The 19398-nt window shown below is 39.9% G+C and overlaps 1 protein-coding gene across 1 annotated transcript in view; it reads left to right on the top strand.

Moving 5' to 3' along the window:
• Positions 1 to 1538: 1538 nt before the first annotated feature.
• The window catches only part of HHIPL2 (HHIP like 2), a 30724-nt gene continuing 12864 nt past the window's right edge, over positions 1539 to 19398 (top strand). The window contains exons 1-7 of the mRNA XM_075863762.1: positions 1539 to 1856; positions 10513 to 11162; positions 11453 to 11596; positions 12314 to 12645; positions 13184 to 13310; positions 13567 to 13712; positions 14553 to 14634. Coding sequence (XP_075719877.1) covers positions 1539 to 1856; positions 10513 to 11162; positions 11453 to 11596; positions 12314 to 12645; positions 13184 to 13310; positions 13567 to 13712; positions 14553 to 14634 — 1799 coding nt within the window. The remainder of the gene's footprint in view (positions 1857 to 10512; positions 11163 to 11452; positions 11597 to 12313; positions 12646 to 13183; positions 13311 to 13566; positions 13713 to 14552; positions 14635 to 19398) is intronic.

The following is a 19398-nucleotide window of genomic DNA, read 5'->3' as shown; positions in this document are numbered from 1 at the left end:
TTAGAGTCTATGGGGCGGATGAAAACTGCCACGTCTTTAGCCCCTGATGTCACATTCACAAATTTGCATCAATATTCAGTGCAGTTTATGTGGAAGGGGTTTCAAAAATCCATCTACGTGTAGCGGAAAAAATCTAAACGGAAATCAGATAATGCTGCAGGTTTTCAAATCCAATGGATGCTCGTTATTGTGCAGAAATGCTACTAATTTTCACTGCGGCAAATCCGCAACAAAATCTGTTCACGGAAAATCCATGTTGAATCTGCAGCAAAGTCCACAGCGGAAAACTCTGCCTTGTCTGAACTCAGCCTAAGGCCACGTTGCGACACAGCGCATTTGTTGCGGATTTTTGGTCCGCAGCAAAGTACAGCACAATACAATGAATTGCAACATTTTGTCACAGATTTGCAACAACATTTGATGTGGAACATACCTTTAGTGTTTTAAATGTACCAGGGATTTACATAAATCCATCATAGGATAAAAAAAAAAGCCTAAAAATTGCAAAAATAAAATTGCCCAAAAAATATATATAATACACTTTCCTTGTAAAGAAAAATAATAATATTTAAAAAATAAATTAATGATGATTTAAAAAAAATAAAATAAAAATAAAAATGGACCGCTTGTTCAGGGATTCTATTTCTATTTTCTAATGCTCTGTAAGTATAAAAATAAATAAAATCTGATTGACTGCAAATACAGAGAATAACTGTACAAAAAAAATACCTAGAAGATGAACTCATCTGTAGGAAATGCACTTGTTCCACATCCCCCTGTGCTCATACTGTCTATAAACTGTAAACTACGAGGGTCACATCAAAGCAATAAACAAAAACATACGTCTAAAGTGCCCTCCAGCTGCTAAATGGTTGCAGTTCGGGGTTGGGGGGGAGCCATCTTAAAATGTCTTCAATGATTGAATTTCACATTCAGTTGAGGAGCAGCTGGGGCTGATGGTTTGTGTAAAGTCCACTGAAACATTGAAAGGGTTAAATGCTTGGAAGGTTCGGATTCTCCTTGCGGAGATCCAGTTAGTAGAGATTCTTAAGGGCAATGCTTCCTGGGAAAAGTATGCAAAATATCTCTTCTCCAGAAGAAAGAATACTGTCTCTCTAGTGCCACCTATAGGCGACTACCCTGTAAGTCAATGTTCGATTCTTTATAGAGCCTTGAAACAGTATAATAGTCAATCCATAGAAAGCCATCTGTAGACAGCACTGTTTCAGAGTTGTTGCTCCTCATCAGTACAGAGTAGGGTTCTGGTTGGTTGAATTTGAAAGAGCCTTTGCTCTTAGGAGGTTCTGATTCTCCAGATGGTGGGGTTTAAATTAGAAGGAACGTCAAGGGGTATGATGGCTTGAGGATGAAGTTCATCAGCAGTAAGGAGGTTTACTTGGAGCTGGGAAGGGGCTGGGCAAGGAGAAACATAAAGCAAAAGGTAATAAAGATGTAGGAGTGGGGAGTGTATGGGGCTGGGATATATCTGAACACACTGAGACTGGAACACAGCATGCGAGCACCTCATCCTGGAGGAGATGACTTCATCAGTTCCAGCCTCAAGATGGTCCAGGCTGATGTTAGTAGACTGGAAGGAAAAAGCCGTCCTGAGAATCCTCCTCATTATTCCTGTCTTATTCAAGAAAGGTGTTTTTGGTCACCCCCAATGCTTAGACTTTGGACCCCCTTTCAAGCCCACCGTGCACTTAGAATTTTGCTCCCAGTATCAAGAATTTGGATGCTGCGACCAAGACAAGGACAACACCATAGCCGAGAGATATTGGACCATCATGGACCACTTTGACTATAAGGAGCAGGAACTGTGCGGAGGATACATCAAGGATATTTTGTGCCAGGTATTTGGTCATGTTTGTTGTTTATGTGGCATTGTACACATGTAGCAGAGCTGACGTTGAGTTTTAATGAATAGTTGTGCCTTATGACAAACTCAACTTTGCTATGTCTATAAAGTGTAATCAGCCCTTGGGCCTCTTTATATTTTTGTTGTTTGATGAGATTTTTTCAAACCTGTGCAAATGAAAAGTGGAGGAGGTGCTTATAGTAACCAATCAGGTTCCACCTCTAATTTTATTTGCGAGACTTTAAAAATTAGGTTCCTATGGTAATCAAAGTTGGGGGGTCCAGTCGTGTGGTGTAATATAGATGACAAAATGTGGCTTTATTGCGGCTGTGTGAATGAGGTCTTACACACAGGACCGAGTTCTCTCATAAAGCTCTATGTACATGCGTTGAGAATTGATGGACTATGTTTAAAAAAAAACAAACCCTTGATTCTGCAGCAGTCGTTGAGGTCTGATCTAGGGGACTGAATTATTGCGTAATGGACCTATTATATAAACTGCATTCCCATTTGTGTCAGCATTCATTTTCATTCATGAGGCCCCAGTAGCTTACATAAATGTGGGGCTTATGGTGTATGTGTGTGTGTCCATGTATTTATATGTGTTTGTATCTGTGTCTGTGTGTATGTATGTATTTATTTGTGTGCATGTATGTATATACAGTGTGTATATGTATGTATGTATGTATGTATGTATGTATGTGTGAATGATTGTATGTATGTGCATTTATCTATCTGTGAGTGATTGTATGTATGTATGTATGTATGTATGTATGTATGTATGTGTCTGTGTGGCTATCTATCTATCTCATATCTATCTATCTATCTATCTATCTATCTATCTGAGTGATTGTATGTATGTATATGTGACTGATTGTATGTATGTATATATGTATGTATGTACAGTATGTGTATTTATGTATGTGTGTGATTATATGTGCGTATATATGTGTGATTGTATGTATGCATGTATTTGTGAGTGATTATATGTATGTATGTATGTGTGTGTGTGTGTGTGTGTGTGTGTGTGTGTGTGATTGTATGTGTGAGTGATTATATGTATATTTATATATATGTATGCTTGTATGTATGTATGTATGTATGCATGCATGTGTGATTGTATGTATTTATGTATGTGTGAGTGATTGTATGTATGTATGTATGTATGTGTGGGTGATTGTATGTGTGTGTGAGTGATTGTATGTGTGAGTGATTATATATATGTATGCTTGTATGTATGTATGTATGTATGTATGTATACATGTATGTATGCATGTGTGATTGTATGTATTTATGTATGTGTGGGTGATTGTATGTATGTATTTATGTATTTATTTATGTATGTGTATATGATTGTATGTATGTATGTATGTATTTATTTATTTATTCATGTGTGAGTGATTGTATGTATGTATGTATGTATATGTGATTGTATGTTTGCAGGTATGTGTGTGATTGTACTGTATGTATGTATGTGTATATGATTGTATGTCTGTATGTATGTATTTATTTATTTATTCATGTGTGAGTGATTGTATGTATATGTATTTATGTATGTGTGTGAGTGATTTTATGTATGTATGTATGTATGTATGTATGTATATGTGATTGATTGTATGTATGCAGGTATGTGTGAGTGATTGTACTGTATGTATGTATGTATGTATGTGATTGTATGTATGTATGTATGTATTTATTCATGTGTGAGTGATTGTATGTATATGTATTTATGTATGTGTGTGTGTGTGAGTGATTGTATGTATGTATGTATGTATGAGTGATTGTATGTATGTATGTATGTATTTATTTATTTGTGAGTGATTGTATGTATGTATGTATGTATGTGTGTGTGTGTGTGTGTGTGTGTGTGTGAGATTGTATGTGTGAGTGATTAGATGTATATTTATATATATATGTATGCTTGTATGTATGTATGTGTGTGTGATTGTATGTGTGAGTGATTATATGTATATTTATATATATGTATGCTTGTATGTATGTATGTATGTATGTATGCATGCATGTGTGATTGTATGTATTTATGTATGTGTGAGTGATTGTATGTATGTATGTATGTATGTGTGGGTGATTATATGTGTGTATGTGTGTGTGAGTGATTGTATGTGTGAGTGATTATATATATATATATATATATATATATATGTATGCTTGTATGCATGTATGTATATATACATGTATGTATGCATGTGTGATTGTATGTATTTATGTATGTGTGAGTGAGTGATTGTATGTATGTATGTATGTATGTATGTATGTATGTATGTGTGAGTGATTGTATGTATGTATGTATGTATGTATGTATATGTGATTGCATGTCTGCAGGTATGTGTGAGTGATTCTACTGTATGAATGTATGTATGTATGTATGTATGTGTATGTGATTGTATGTATGTATTTATTTATTCATGTGTGAGTGATTGTATGTATATGTATTTATGTATGTGTGTGTAAGTGATTTTATGTATGCATATGAATGTATGTGTGAGTGATTATATGTATGTATGTATGTATGTATGTGTGATTATATGTATGTATGTATGTATGAGTGATTGTATGTATGTATGTGTGAGTGATTGTATGTATATATATGTGTGTGGTTGTATGTATGTACAGTATGTGTATATATATATATATATATATATATATATATATGTATGTATGTATGTATGTATGTGTGAGTGATATGTATGTATATATAAGTGTGTATGTATGTATGTATTTATGTATGTGTGAGTGATTGTATGTATGTATGTATGTGTGAGTGATTGTATGTATGTATGTATGTATGTATGTATGTATATGTGATTGTATGTCTGCAGGTATGTGTGAGTGATTGTACTGTATGAATGTATGTATGTATGTGTATGTGATTGTATGTATGTATGTATTTATTCATGTGTGAGTGATTGTATGTATATGTATTTATGTATGTGTGTGTGAGTGATTGTATGTATGTATGTATGTATGTATGCAGGTATGTGTGAGTGATTGTACTGTATGAATGTATGTATGTATGTATGTATGAATGTATTTATTCATGTGTGAGTGATTGTATGTATATGTATTTATGTATGTGTGTGTGTGAGTGATTGTACGTACGTACGTACGTACGTACGTACGTACGTACGTACGTACGTACGTACGTACGTACGTACGTACGTACGTATAAGTGATTTTATGTATGCATATGAATGTATGTGTGAGTGATTATATGTATGTATGTATGTATGTATGTATGTGTGATTGTATGTATGTATGTATGTATGTATGTATGTATTTATTTGTGAGTGATTGTATGTATATATGTATGTGTGTGTGTGTGTGATTGTATGTGTGAGTGATTATATGTATATTTATATATATATATGTATGCTTGTATGTATGTATGTATGTATGTATGTATGTGTGCATGTGTGATTGTATGTATTGATGTATGTGTGAGTGATTGATTGTATGTATGTATGTATGTATGTATGTATGTGTGGGTGATTGTTTGTGTGTATGTGTGTGTGAGTGATTGTATGTATGTGTGAGTGATTATATATACATGTATGTATGTATGTATGTATGCATGTGTGATTGTATGTATTTATGTATGTGTGAGTGATTGTATGTATGTATGTATGTGTGAGTGATTGTATGTATGTATGTATATGTGATTGTATGTCTGCAGGTATGTGTGAGTGATTGTACTGTATGAATGTATGTATGTATGTATGTATGTATGTATGTGTATGTGATTGTATGTATGTATGTATTTATGTGTGAGTGATTGTATGTATATGTATTTATGTATGTATGTATGTATGTGTGTGTGATTGTATGTATGTATGTATGTATGTATGTATGTATGTGTGAGTTATAATATGTATGTATATATATGTATGTATGTATGTATGTATGTATGTATGTGTGAGTGATTGTATGTATGTATGTATATGTATGTGTGTGATTGATTGTATGTATGTATGTATGTATGAGTGATTGTATGTATGTGCGATTGACTGTATGTATTTATGTATGTATGTATGTATGTGTGAGTGAGTGAGTGAGTGAGTGATTGTATGTATATAAGTATTTTTGTGTATATGTATGTATGTGAGTGATTGTATGTATATACAAGTATTTTTGTGTATATGTATGTGTGACTGTGATAATATCCTGCAGACACTATTGTGAAGCCCAAGGCATATTACACAGTGAGCACATCCAGTGCTATTTTAAATTACTTTATTTACAAGAAATGGAGACCCCCTTTAAGTAAAATTATTACAAATGTAGCATTATGGTCAATTTAGGATTTTTCTATTTTTGTAAACAAAATAGGGGCCTGTAATGTTCCCCCCAGTAATCCTGATCCAGAGAGGTTGTGTTTACTGCCTGTCCTGAGCAGATGAGGTTTATGTTCCCCTTCAGATATATCTGCCCCGTGTTGACTTTCTGCTTTGAAGCAACTTTACTCATAACGTTATTTTATCCCAGCATTTCCTGCCGTACTCACATTTTGCTGTTGTCATATTGGGCAATGTACCTTATACCCTGCACCAATCCCGTCCTATAGAGCAGATCTAATCCTAGGTCTCGGAAGTACGACAGGATTTCTGTCAGATGCTCATTCATCAAACTGCCTCCTGTTATTTAAAGGGGTTTTCCCATCAGGGATATTTATGACATAGCCACAGGAAATGTTATAAATGTCAGATAGATGCGGGTCCCACCTATCTCTAGAACGGGGCCCCCTAAACCCCGTTCTACTGCTCTGTGTTGCGACTGACGCAGGTGAATTCCGACAATGAAGAAGAAAACCGCATCGCTCGCTGAGCTACACTGTTTCCGTAAGTCCCATAGAACTGAATGGTAGTTACGGGAACAGCGTAGCTCGCATGACTTCCATAACTGCCATTCACAACTACGGAAACAGCGTCGCTCAGCGAGCGACGCTGGTTTAATCTTCATGGTCGTGAATCAAACGCATCAGCGGGAACACAGAGCAGTAGAACAGGGTTTAGGGGGCCCCGTTCTAGAGATAGGACCCACATCTACTATATCTGCCATTTATGACATATCCTGTGTATATGTCATAAATGTTCCCGATAGTACAACCCCTTTAACCCCTTAAGGACGCTGCCAGGTTTTTTTTTTTTTGTCGTTTTTTCCTCCCAGCATCTCAAGAGCCAAAACTTTTTTATTTTTCCGTGGACATGAGAGCTTGGTTTTTGCTCGACAAGTTGTATGTTTTTTTAATAACACCATTTTAAACTACATATAATATATTGTACAACTTTTATTTTGAAAAAAAATGTGATGGGAGAGTGGAAAAAAAAGCCATTCCACCATTGTTTTATGGGTTTTGTTTTTTTAGCTTTCTTTGGGCTCCTGGCTGCCATGGCAACCCATTGGCAATGATGAGGTGACAGAGGGTCCCCCCTCCCTTTGTCTAACCACTTAGATGCCGTGGGCACTATAGACCATGGCATCTGAGGGGTTAAACAGCCAGGATTGGATTTATCTCTGATTCCGGCCATTGCAGTAGAGCGTCAGCTGTAATATGCTACTGGCGTGGCAGCACCGGTGTTTTTGGGCCTCTGGGTTGCTCCCTCTGCAGGTCAAGTGTTGCAGTAGCGGATGCCGCCATGCGATGCTGCAACTAATAGAGTTGGGACCCACTTTAAAGAGGTCGCTGTGAAGAGGCAAGTGGGCTTATAAACAATTTGATCAAAATGTTAACAAAGAACCTCATGTTCATGTTTATATAAAAGTTTCTGGCTTAGTAGCTATAGATCAATGTGTATGTGGATGTGCGGTCCATGTTTTCTTCTTTATTACGAATATGCTACATACGTACATTTACGGCGCTTGCTGCTAACTACATAGCGCCAGCGCCGTAAATGTAGGTCCAATGTTGCCGATGGGTTCAAGGCATTGCATTGTTTTATTTTTTAAGCATAAATTGCCCTCCCCATGTAATATACAATAAGCAATCCATGCTATAAATGTCCGATAGATGCAGGTCCCACCTCTGAGACCCGCACCTGTCTCTAGAACGGGGCCTCTGACCCCCGACCTATCTGTGTCTGGGCTCCGGCCACTGCCTAAAGAGTTGGTCTGGTTTTCTGGTAACAGCCAAGCGCATTTTGCTGCGCGGTTTCCGGAATTCCCATAGAAGTGAATGGGAGTAACGATAAGACCCTAGTACAGTGAGCTACGCTGTTTCCAGGACTCGGAGCTATAAAAACAGCGAGGCTCACTATGCTACACTGTTTCCGTAACACCCATACACTTCTACGCGCTTGGCTGTTTTTGGAAAGCCCGCTCACGTTGTAAGGTAGTGGCCGCAGTTCAATGACAGCAGACAAAGGAAGAATTGGAGTCAGGGGTTTCCATTGTAGACATAGGTGAGGTCCCGCATCCATCAGACATTGTCCGTGATGGGAATACCGCTTTAAGGCTATGTTCACACGTTCAGGACTTGTCATAGACAAATCCGATGTGGATTTTTAAAAATAATCCATGGCAGAAATCCTAGGCTGACACTGGGATTTTCGTTGCAAATGTGCCAGAGGGTTCAATGGGGCTAATCTGTGGCTGTCCATGACGAATCCGCGCAAACAATGAGCATGCTGCGGATTTTAAAGGATTTTTCTGGAGCATGTGACTGTAATTCTAAATACATTCTTCACTTGTATCGGATGCGTAATGTCAGTGGATTTGATGAGGATTTAGGCGTGGGGTCCTGCATCATTATGTGCTATCCGCTACAGCTGTCACTCAAGAGCAAAGTGGAGGAGTTGAGGGAAACGGACACTTTTAATCTCATTAGCATACTGTGTGTGAGGGTTAAAATATAATCTTGCTAGTGCTGCTTGCAGTATGATTGCCAACATAGGTATGATAAAATGTGTATCCTCTACACCTATATAGCCGTTTTAGTGATGTGTGGGGACCAAAATTGGTGACAGTCTCCCTTTAAAAGGGAGGAGCACTGGACGGAAGAAATGATGTTTTTCTAATCCTGGACAAGCCCTTTACATCCAACCAGAAGTAAAAATGAGACAGTCACTGTTATAATAATAATAATAATAATAATAATAATAAAAATCATAATTAACTCCTTCACGCCACCAATTTTCACGTCCAGGCGCATATGCCCCGTTCAGCCAGGGCGTGAATCTACAGTCCTCTGCTTGTGCCGGTATAGGAGAGCGCTCTGACACCGGCACTTTCAGTGTCACCTTCTCCCCAGCAACCTGCTCTCTGACTGCCGTGATCACCGTGATTAACCAATCATGGTGATCTCTGAAAAGATTGTTTGTAAACAAGCTTTTCCCTCTTGTCATCTCCTCTCATTCTCCTTCACTCTGTCACAGTGTATACATATATATATATATATATATTTATATTCACAAAGTATATAGAAAGTAGATACTTTGTATTCCCTGTGCCCCTTAGGGTATTTTCACACACTAAACAAAAAACGGCTGTAAAATACGGAGCTGTTTTCAAGGGAAAACTGCCTCTGATTTTCAGCCGTTTTTTTTAAGCATCAAACGTTTCTTGATGCGTTTTTGGAGCTGATTTTCTATTGACCCAATGAAAAAACGGCTCCAAAAATGGCCCAAGCAGTGACATGCACTTTTTTTTACGGGGCGTTTTCATCCGCACCGTTTTTTCAAATGGGCGCGTAAAAAAACGCCCCGTTGTAACGAAACACCGTTTTTTCCCATTGAAATCAATGGGCAGATGTTTAGGGTCAGTTCACACGTTGCATAAATGCTGCAGATTTTCCGCAACGGAATTAGTTGCAGAAAAAACCATAGCATAATACAGTAGCAGCAAAGTGGATGAGATAGAACAAATCTCATCCACACGATGCGTAAACAGTGAGTGGAAAACCGCTCAGAAATTGACCTGCGGTGCAGTTTTTTATTACACAACATGTCAATTGAATTTGTGTAAACGCTGCTTATTTGTTGCAGATTTTCCCCATTGAATTCAATGGGGAGGCAAAAATCCCCCAAAAAATAGCATTTGTGCGTTTATTGCGATGGAATCGCAGCGATTCTGTCGCAAAAAACGCAACTCAGAAAAAAATAAATCTTCTACTTAGAAGTCTGTTTCTTGCTCCAAGCCGGCCCCCTGGGATGGCAATTCATCCCAGGTGAACGCTGCAGCCAATCACAGGCTGTAACGGCGGTCACATGGGATGAAACGTCATCCCAGGAAGCCGGTCTGCTAGTAGGCAGTTTTCCGCAGCGGACGTTCCGGGTGAAAAACTGCACTGCAATTTGGTGTGGTTTTTCGCCCGGAATTCCCTGCAGCCACCGGGGCGGATACCAGATACCGCGGCCCAGTTCCAAATGATCCACGGCCCGGTGGTTGGGGATCACTGCTCTATAACTAGTATTGGCAAAGGGAAAATTTTGACTTTTTGTCTGGACATATGTATTCATTTAATCTAAATGTATCTAAAACCCCTGTATCTAAGAATGATGAATTTTCAGACTTCAAGCAAAAGATTTCAAGCAAAAATTGGAAGACTACCAGATTACAAAGAGGGTTAATAATTATATTGTTAACATTCCTTCAATACTATATGTTGTTGATTAACCCTACATGTGATTTTCTTCCAGGAATGCTCTCCATATGCTGCCCATCTATATGATGCTGAAGACCCCAGAACACCACTGATGGTTCTTCCCGGCCTCTGCTTTCCATATTGCTCAGAATTTTATTTTAATTGCCATAGCACCATCTCACTAATGACGGATGACAAGACCATATTAGAGTCTGCAAAAGACAGAGATCAATTTTGCCATGTCCTTGAATTACCAGATCAAGACTATTGTTTTCCAGATGTGATACAAAACATGGACCTGAATAACAACCTTGGGGCCGTGGTCGAAGACCAAGAAGGGTGCCTCAAAATGTGCTTAGTGGAGGTGGCCAACGGGCTGAGGAACCCTGTCTTGATGATCCATGCTAATGACGGTACTCATAGAATGTTTGTGGCTGAGCAGGTTGGTATCGTTTGGGTCTACTTACCCAATGGTGGACGATTAGAAGAACCTTTCCTATACCTGCAGGGGAGCGTAGTTTCAAGTCCCTGGCATGGAGATGAGCGCGGATTTCTTTCAATGACTTTTCATCCAAAATTCCGGAGGAATGGGAAATTTTATGTTTATTACTCTATACTTGATGATGAATATGTGGAGAAAATCCGAATAAGTGAATTCCGAGTGTTGCCCTTTGACATAAATAAGGCAGATCAAAATTCTGAAAGGTAATTGGAACTGCATTGTACATTTGATAATTGACCATTCTCATCAATGTTGCTTGTAAAGTAATGTTATGGCAATCTCCGACCCTCACTAAAGGGGTACGGGCTCATAGCTAAATGCTAAAAACTGTTTGTTTTTGAGTACTGGTGAGGGCCACAACCCCCCGTATAGACCCTTTAAGGTGTATCATAATCTTTATCTAATATATTTCTGAATAAAAAAATGTAAGACATGTAATGTTTCTTAATAAAATTGCTCTACTCAATATTCATTTGTGTTGTGTTCTCCACAGAATTATTCTGGAGATCGTGGAACCAGCTAGAAACCACAATGGGGGGCAATTACTTTTTGGTGTAGACGGATATCTGTACATATTCACAGGAGATGGAGGGGAGCTTGGAGATCCACATGGAGAATTTGGAAATGGACAGAACAAGTAAGAGATATCAATTCTTTCTCCTCCATTTTAAGATGTAATAGTTTCTTTAGTCCAGCACTCAATAGTCCATACGTCATGCTGGTCTGGTATGCGTCCAAATAGTCCCAAACTCAATATGAACCAATTCAAGTAAAGTAGCCAGACAAGTGTCAGACAAGTATAAAGAAGCATCCAAAATTGCTTTAACTATTTTAGGGAAGCTCAAAATTTAGAAGAATTCTGGGAGATAATGGACATCCCATTTCCTTCTATTTTGAGTTACTCTAGTCTGGAGTATTTCCAGTCAAACTTGATTTAGTTGCAATCTGTTTTCCTGTATAGACGCAGTATTAAGGGATATTTTAAAAAAATCAACCAAGGTCTGGGATTGGGTTTTTCGGAATTAAAACATCTTAACCTTGGTGGGTCCACCCCTAAGGAAAAGAGAATCTACAGTAGTTTCTCTTTCGTGGAGGGGAAAAGAAGTGACAACACTTTTGAGTGCCACAATATGGCATCCATGTGGTTGCCACTCCTTTAGCTACCTCAGTCTTACTGTAAAGATTATATAGTGTGACTATACAACAGGTGGAATTGTTCTTGAAAGAAATCCTTCAAAATCTGTATTCTTCCACAATACTCAAATGTCGCTTCTCCTCCATTTCTGGATCGATGTTCAAACTTCTATACCTACCCCAACTCTAATACTTCTAAACTTCTGCATTCTGTTTCCAGAAGCGCCTTGTTGGGTAAAGCTCTACGGATAGATGTAGATGGTGCAAGAGCCGCTGGAAAACCCTATGGAATCCCACCAGATAATCCATTTGTTTCTGATCGTTCGGCTGCTCCGGAGGTCTACGCTTATGGAGTAAGAAATATGTGGAGATGTTCTGTTGACCAAGGAGATCCGGTGACTGGGAAAGGAAGAGGGAGGATCTTTTGTGGTGATGTTGGCCAAAGTCGTTATGAAGAAGTTGACCTCATTACAAAAGGTGGAAACTATGGTTGGCGGGCCAAGGAGGGATTTGAATGTTTTGACATAATGCTTTGCCTCAACTCTTCATTACGTAAGTGATCATTTTTGTGTTCTTGGATTCTGTAGATCAAAGTAATTATTTTTCATTTTATATGGAAAACAAAATGTGTCCAGAACCATAGAAGGAACTATAGTATTCAGATACTCAGGCTTTCTAATAGAGAGGCACACAGTAAGAAAAACATATACCATGGGGTATACATTCTTTTACAATTGGAGTCAATGGGCAACATATGCCACTGTACGCCTAAACAATGCCATATGAGGCAGCCTTCCTTCATAGGTTTACTTCGGGAGATCCTCTTGATGTAGACCACCGACGGAAAGCAAAAACAAGATGTGAACAGAGCTTTAGATGTCTTAAGCGTCATAGGATATTATAGCATTTGATTCACTACCACAACCTAACTATGTTTATACAATAGCAGGGCATATGGAATATCTGGAATTTTTTTGTCATTTACATTATATCCCGAGAGATTTCAGTAGAAAAAAAAAATGTGATCTGCATTTCAGATGTTGCTTTTTTAAAATAATGAATTACATTTTAAATGATTTATCTTTAATAGATGATGTTCCGCCAATTTTTGCCTATGGGCACAATGTTGGTAAATCGGTCACTGGTGGTTATATCTATCGAGGTTGTGAATCTCCAAATCTAAATGGCCTGTATATATTTGGAGACTTCATGAATGGGTAAGTTTAGATAAAATGTGCTAGTTAGATAGATATCAGATAAATAGATAGATAGATATATGAGATAGATAGATAGATAGATAGAATATGAGATAGATAGATAGATAGATAGATAGATATGAGATAAATAGATATGAGATAGATAGATAGATAGGAGAGTCTGCGGAGGTGGCTCACCATGGAGGTTGATATATTGCTCTCAGTATTGTTATAAGGGGCATTAGACGACTTTCAGTCTTTGGGTTTTATTATCTAGACGGCTGATGGCATTACACGAGGATGAGACCACTAAACAATGGACCAAGCAGGATATTTGTATGGGAGACTCAACCGTCTGTGCGTTCCCAAATCTGATCAACACCTACAGCAAGTTCATCATCTCCTTTGCAGAAGATGAAGCCGGTGAGTCCATGACAGCAAACACAGCGTATGTGGCACAGAAGAGTATTATTCCCGCTTATTCTTCAAATATAAAGCCCATAAATTAATAAAGCAAGAGCGTATCCCACATAGAGACGGCACCTTCATCTGCTATGAGCACATAGGGAGGAGGCAGAGGCATAACGTGAAATGCAAAATCTCTAATGGGCCCCGGACCTACCTTTCCGAGGATTGAAGTGACGGCAGTAGACATGAGCAGCACGCTATGTTTTTTTTCCGCAGCGTGGGAATGAGATTTTCTTATCTATTTTGCTGCTACTGTAAATACTGTGGAATGTCTGCGTGGAATTCCGTTGCGGAAATTCCTCAGCGTTTACGCTACGTGGGAACCCAGCCTAAGATGTCTTTTTTCCAAGCTGAACAAGCCTAATTTTTCTAACCTCAATTTTTCTAGCTTCCTTGTAAGAGACACCTCCCGTCCCATTTAATAATCTAGTCACTCGCCTTTAACCCTCTCCAACTCTCCTATATCCTTTTTACTATATGGAGCCCAAAACTGAATTACATATTCAATATGTCGCCTTACAAGGCATTTATAGTGGTAATATTACATCTGAATCACGGTTTCCATCTCTCTTTTTACACACCTTGAAATCCTATTTGCTTTTGCAGCTGCTGCCTGACATTGAGTGCCGCTGCTTATCTTATTTGTAACCAGAATACCCAGGTCCTTCTCTTGTTCCGTTATCCCCATTTTTATTCCATTTAATGTATATGCATTAACCTGTAACCTGACACACATCCTTTTTATAAAAAAAGATATATATATTTTAATTTGTACATCTTCTCTAATTTTAACAGGAGAACTGTATTTTCTCTCTACATCAGAACCAACATCTTTATCACCATATGGAACAATATATCGACTTGTAGATCCATCAAGGTTTGTATATTTTTGCATGTATGTACATTTATATTATCAGCAGGGCCGGGGCCTCCACCGGGGCCGTATCTAATTTTTATTTCTGATGTTTAACTATATATCTATTACGTTACCCTTTAGGTAGTCATTATAGACCTAGGGGACTGCTCAGAGGTGAAGAGGCCTGTGGGACCCCCACCTCTCAGGAAACCGTGATCCCCTGACGGCTTTTTAAGCAATTCTATCTAGATGATAAAGGGAGGGACACGTGCATGTGTCTCCCTCTTTTTATGTCTAAGAAGTCACTGACTTGGCTATCTCCTTAACTCCCACAGAGTTCAATAGACAGGGACAATTTTTTGCCCAAGGGCCTCCGCCAAGCTTAATCCGGCCCTGATTATCAGTATAGAAGAGCTCTGGGGCCAACAGTTTTTATGACTTTTTGATGACTTTTTCCTTCACTATTTTGACTTTTTAGGTAGAACTTTTCTCTTGGAGTTATGATATTTGTTTCCTCAGAATTAAGAGTTTTGACTGTTTGTTTGTCCCCAGGGGAATAACTACAAAATACTGGGCCCCATAGCAAACTTTTCAATGGGCTTCCTCAGGGGCGTAGCTAAAGGTTCATGGGCCCGGGTGCAAGAACTCAGCTTGGGCCCCCTACCCCTCCCCAACACCACCATCATCAGACCCCTGCGCGTGCCTATGCCCAGAAGCCTTGCCCAACAGCCCCCATAGTATAATGCCCCCACACAGTATAATGCTCCCATAGCTGCCCCAGACAGAATAATGCCCCATACCGTATAATGCTCCCCATATCAGCCCCCACAGTATAATGCCCCACATAGCTGCCCCATACAGTATAGTGCCCCCCATATCAGCCCCCATACAGTATAATGCCCCCCATATCAGCTCCCCATACAGTATAATGCCCCCAATATCAGCCCCCATACAGTATAATGCCGCCCATATCAGCTTCCCATACAGTACAATGCCCCCTATATGAGCTCCCCATACAGTATAATGTCGCCCATATGAGCTCCCCTTACATTATAGTGCCCCCCATATCAGCCCCAATACAGTATAATGCCCCCATATCAGCTCCACATACAGTATAATGCCCTCATATAAGCTCTCCATACAGTAAAATGCCCCCATATCAGCTCCCCATACAGTACAATGCCCCCCACATGAGCTTCCCATACAGTATAATGCCCCCCATATGAGCTCCCCATACAGTATAATGCCTCCCATATTAGCTCCCTATACAGTATAATGCCTCCCATATCAGCCCCCATACAGTATAAAGCCTCCCATATCAGCTCCCTATACAGTATAATGCCCCTCCGTATCAGCTCCCCATACAGTATAATGCCTCCCATATCAGCTCCCCATACAGTATAATGCCCCCATATCAGCCCCCATACAGTATAATGCCCCCATATGAGCTCCCCATACAGTATAATGCCCCTATATCCGCTCCCTATACAGTATAATGCTCCCCATATCAGCTCCCCATACAGTATAATGCTCCCCATACAGTATAATGCCCCCCATATGAGCTCCCCATACAGTATAATGCCCCCCATATGAGCTCCCCATACAGTATAATGCCCCCCATATCAGCTCCCCATACAGTATAATGCCCCCCATATGAGCTCCCCATACAGTATAATGCCCCCATATCAGCTCCCCATACAGTATAATTCCCCCCATATGAGCTTCCCATACAGTATAATTCCCCCCATATGAGCTTCCCATACAGTATAATGCCCCCCATATGAGCTCCCCACACAGTATAATTCCCCCCATATCAGCCCCCCATACAGTATAATTCCCCCATGCAGTATAATGGCCCCCCATCTTATCAGCCCCCCATGCCATATCAGCCCCCCATGCAGTATAATGCCCCCCCCCGCAATATCAGCCCCCCATACAGTATAATGCCTCCATATGTGCATAATAGAAAAATAGCACAATTACTTACCTATCCCCGTTCCCATGTCGGGTGGAGGATCCTTCGTCTCCTCCAGTGTGTGCTATGAGTGACTCGGCGCAGACAGGCGCGATGATGTCGCTACATCCCGCCAGCCTGTGTCGAGCCGCTCAGGGAACAGTGAATGCTGGATCAAGGAGATGTCAGCTCCTTGCTCGAGCATTGAATGGAACCGGGACCTCGGTGAGTGACTCGCGACCCCCCGGAGGTCTTCACGCGAACCCCCAGGGGGACGCGACCCACAGTGTGTAATGTATTGTGTTGTATTGTGCAGTTTGCGGTGAAGAGAGGAGGGGGGCTGTAATTGCGGCTCGACACAGGCTGGCGGGATGTAGCGACATCATCGCGCCTGTCTGCGCCGAGTCACTCATATCACACACTGGAGGAGGCGAAGGATCCTCCACCCGACATGGGAACGGGGATAGGTAAGTAATTGTGCTATTTTTCTATTATGCACATATGGGGGCATTATACTGTATGGGGGGCTGATATTGCGGGGGGGGTGGGCCCCCTCTCCACCGCAAACAGCACAATATAACACAATACATTACAAGGCAATACAATACATTACAAGGCAACACATTACAACACAACACATTACAATACAATACAACACAACACAACACATTACAATACAGACTCTGCAGCTCACCTAGAGTCCTCGGCACCGGCTCTTCCACTGCACTGGCTGGAAGACGTGTCACGTGACAACACGGTCACATGGTACACTAAGTGTACCATGTGACCGTAACCAGGAAGTGCCGGCTTCACGCCACAGAAAATTTATTTAACAAGCATGTGGTATGGCAACGGGGGCCTGTGGGCCCCTCAGGCTTAGATGCCCAGTCACAAGTGCGACCGCTGCGACCCCAATAGCTACGCCACTGGGCTCCCTCATGCTTGTGTAGATTTTCTGGCAGATTTGACCGCAGATTTCTGTAGTAGAAACAAAAATACTGAAGATTAGAAAATCCTTGCAGATGTTTTCCTCCATGTGCGAATGGGGTTTCCCTAATGCGCATCTTTTGTTCCCACTACTTTCCCCCTACACTGCTGTATATTATTTTACAGGTCCTAGTTTTTCGCTGCAAAATACATAGTGTTTTTTAATAAAAATGAAAAAGTTACTGCTGTGATTTTTTGTTTAAATTGTAGCAAAATTTAGGCAAAAACGTTGTCGTTTTGTGAAACCACTGCATTTTTTTTGCAATTTTTCACAAATTGTAGCTAAAGAAAAATAGGGATCCGTGAAAGGAGATGGTGGTGGAGGCGGATAGTGGACATGGTCGGATCAGAAGAATCACCGTTCAGAGAGAAATCCAAAAACAGTAGATGCGTAGAAATGGTTGTTCATACACAAGGTATCTGTCTTAGGGTTAGTCCACACGTAGCGGCCGCTGCTCGGCCTTAACCTTAGGCCTCATACGTAGCTCCGTAAAAAGTTCTGAGTTGTATGGAGCCGAAATACGGCCGAGGTCTTTGGACCCATACCTCAGATTTTAAAAGTGTTTTTTTCCTCTCAGATCCCCTACAGACCTTATAATGGCCCGTGCAGCTGTGCATGAGAACTTAGGCTACAAAAATATACAAACATATACTGTTACCTTTCCATAAGTTTCTTTTGGGTAAGTGTAAGCCACAAGAGTGAAAGGTCTACTGAAATGTCTACATCTGGATATCATTTTTTGAATTGCGTAACCTGCTGCAGTGCCACAAAAACATATAGCTTCTTTTTTTTTTAAAGATTTTTTTTTAGCCTTGATTATATGGGCCAGATGTAATGTGGACAGAGCCTCATCTCTGCAGGAGGCCCCCCCTGGGCCCATCGATTAGAGGATACATTCTAGTTTAGTTAATGTGTTGTGTTTCACCTGCTCCTGTAATGTCAGAGTTGCTTAGGAGGAGATCTGTTACAAGGCATGATTCCCGTTCCATGGAAATGCAAATGAAAATGTTTCCTTGTTAGGCTGGGTTCACACCACCTATATTCAGGCGTAAACAAGGCGTATTATGCCTCTATTTACGCCTGAAAATAGGGCTGCAATACGTCGGCAAACATCTGCCCATTCATTTGAATGGGTTTGCCGACGTACTGTGCAGACGACCTGTAATTTACGCGTCGTCGTTTGACAGCTGTCAACCGACGACGCGTAAAATGACTGCCTCGTCAAAGAAGTGCAGGACACTTCTATACATTATATGCAGGACACTTATATACATTATATGCAGGACACTTATATACATTATATGCGGGACACTTATATACATTATATGCGGGAGACTTATATACATTATATGCAGGACACTTATATACATTATATGCGGGACACTTATATACATTATATGCAGGACACTTCTATACATTATATGCAGGACACTTATATACATTATATGCAGGACACTTATATACATTATATGCGGGACACTTATATACATTATATGCAGGACACTTCTATACATTATATGCGGGACACTTATATACATTATATGCGGGACACTTCTATACATTATATGCAGGACACTTCTATACATTATATGCAGGACACTTATATACATTATATGCGGGACACTTATATACATTATATGCAGGACACTTATATACATTATATGCAGGACACTTATATACATTATATGCGGGACACTTAGATACATTATATGCAGGACACTTCTATACATTATATGCAGGACACTTATATACATTATATTCAGGACACTTATATACATTATATGCGGGACACTTATATATATTATATGCAGGACACTTATATACATTATATGCGGGACACTTA

The sequence above is a fragment of the Rhinoderma darwinii genome, chromosome 4, assembly GCF_050947455.1.
Source record: "Rhinoderma darwinii isolate aRhiDar2 chromosome 4, aRhiDar2.hap1, whole genome shotgun sequence".
Classification (NCBI taxonomy): domain Eukaryota; kingdom Metazoa; phylum Chordata; class Amphibia; order Anura; family Rhinodermatidae; genus Rhinoderma; species Rhinoderma darwinii.
The sequence above is the reverse complement of the archived record's forward strand: the minus strand, read 5'-3'. Positions and strand labels throughout refer to the sequence as shown.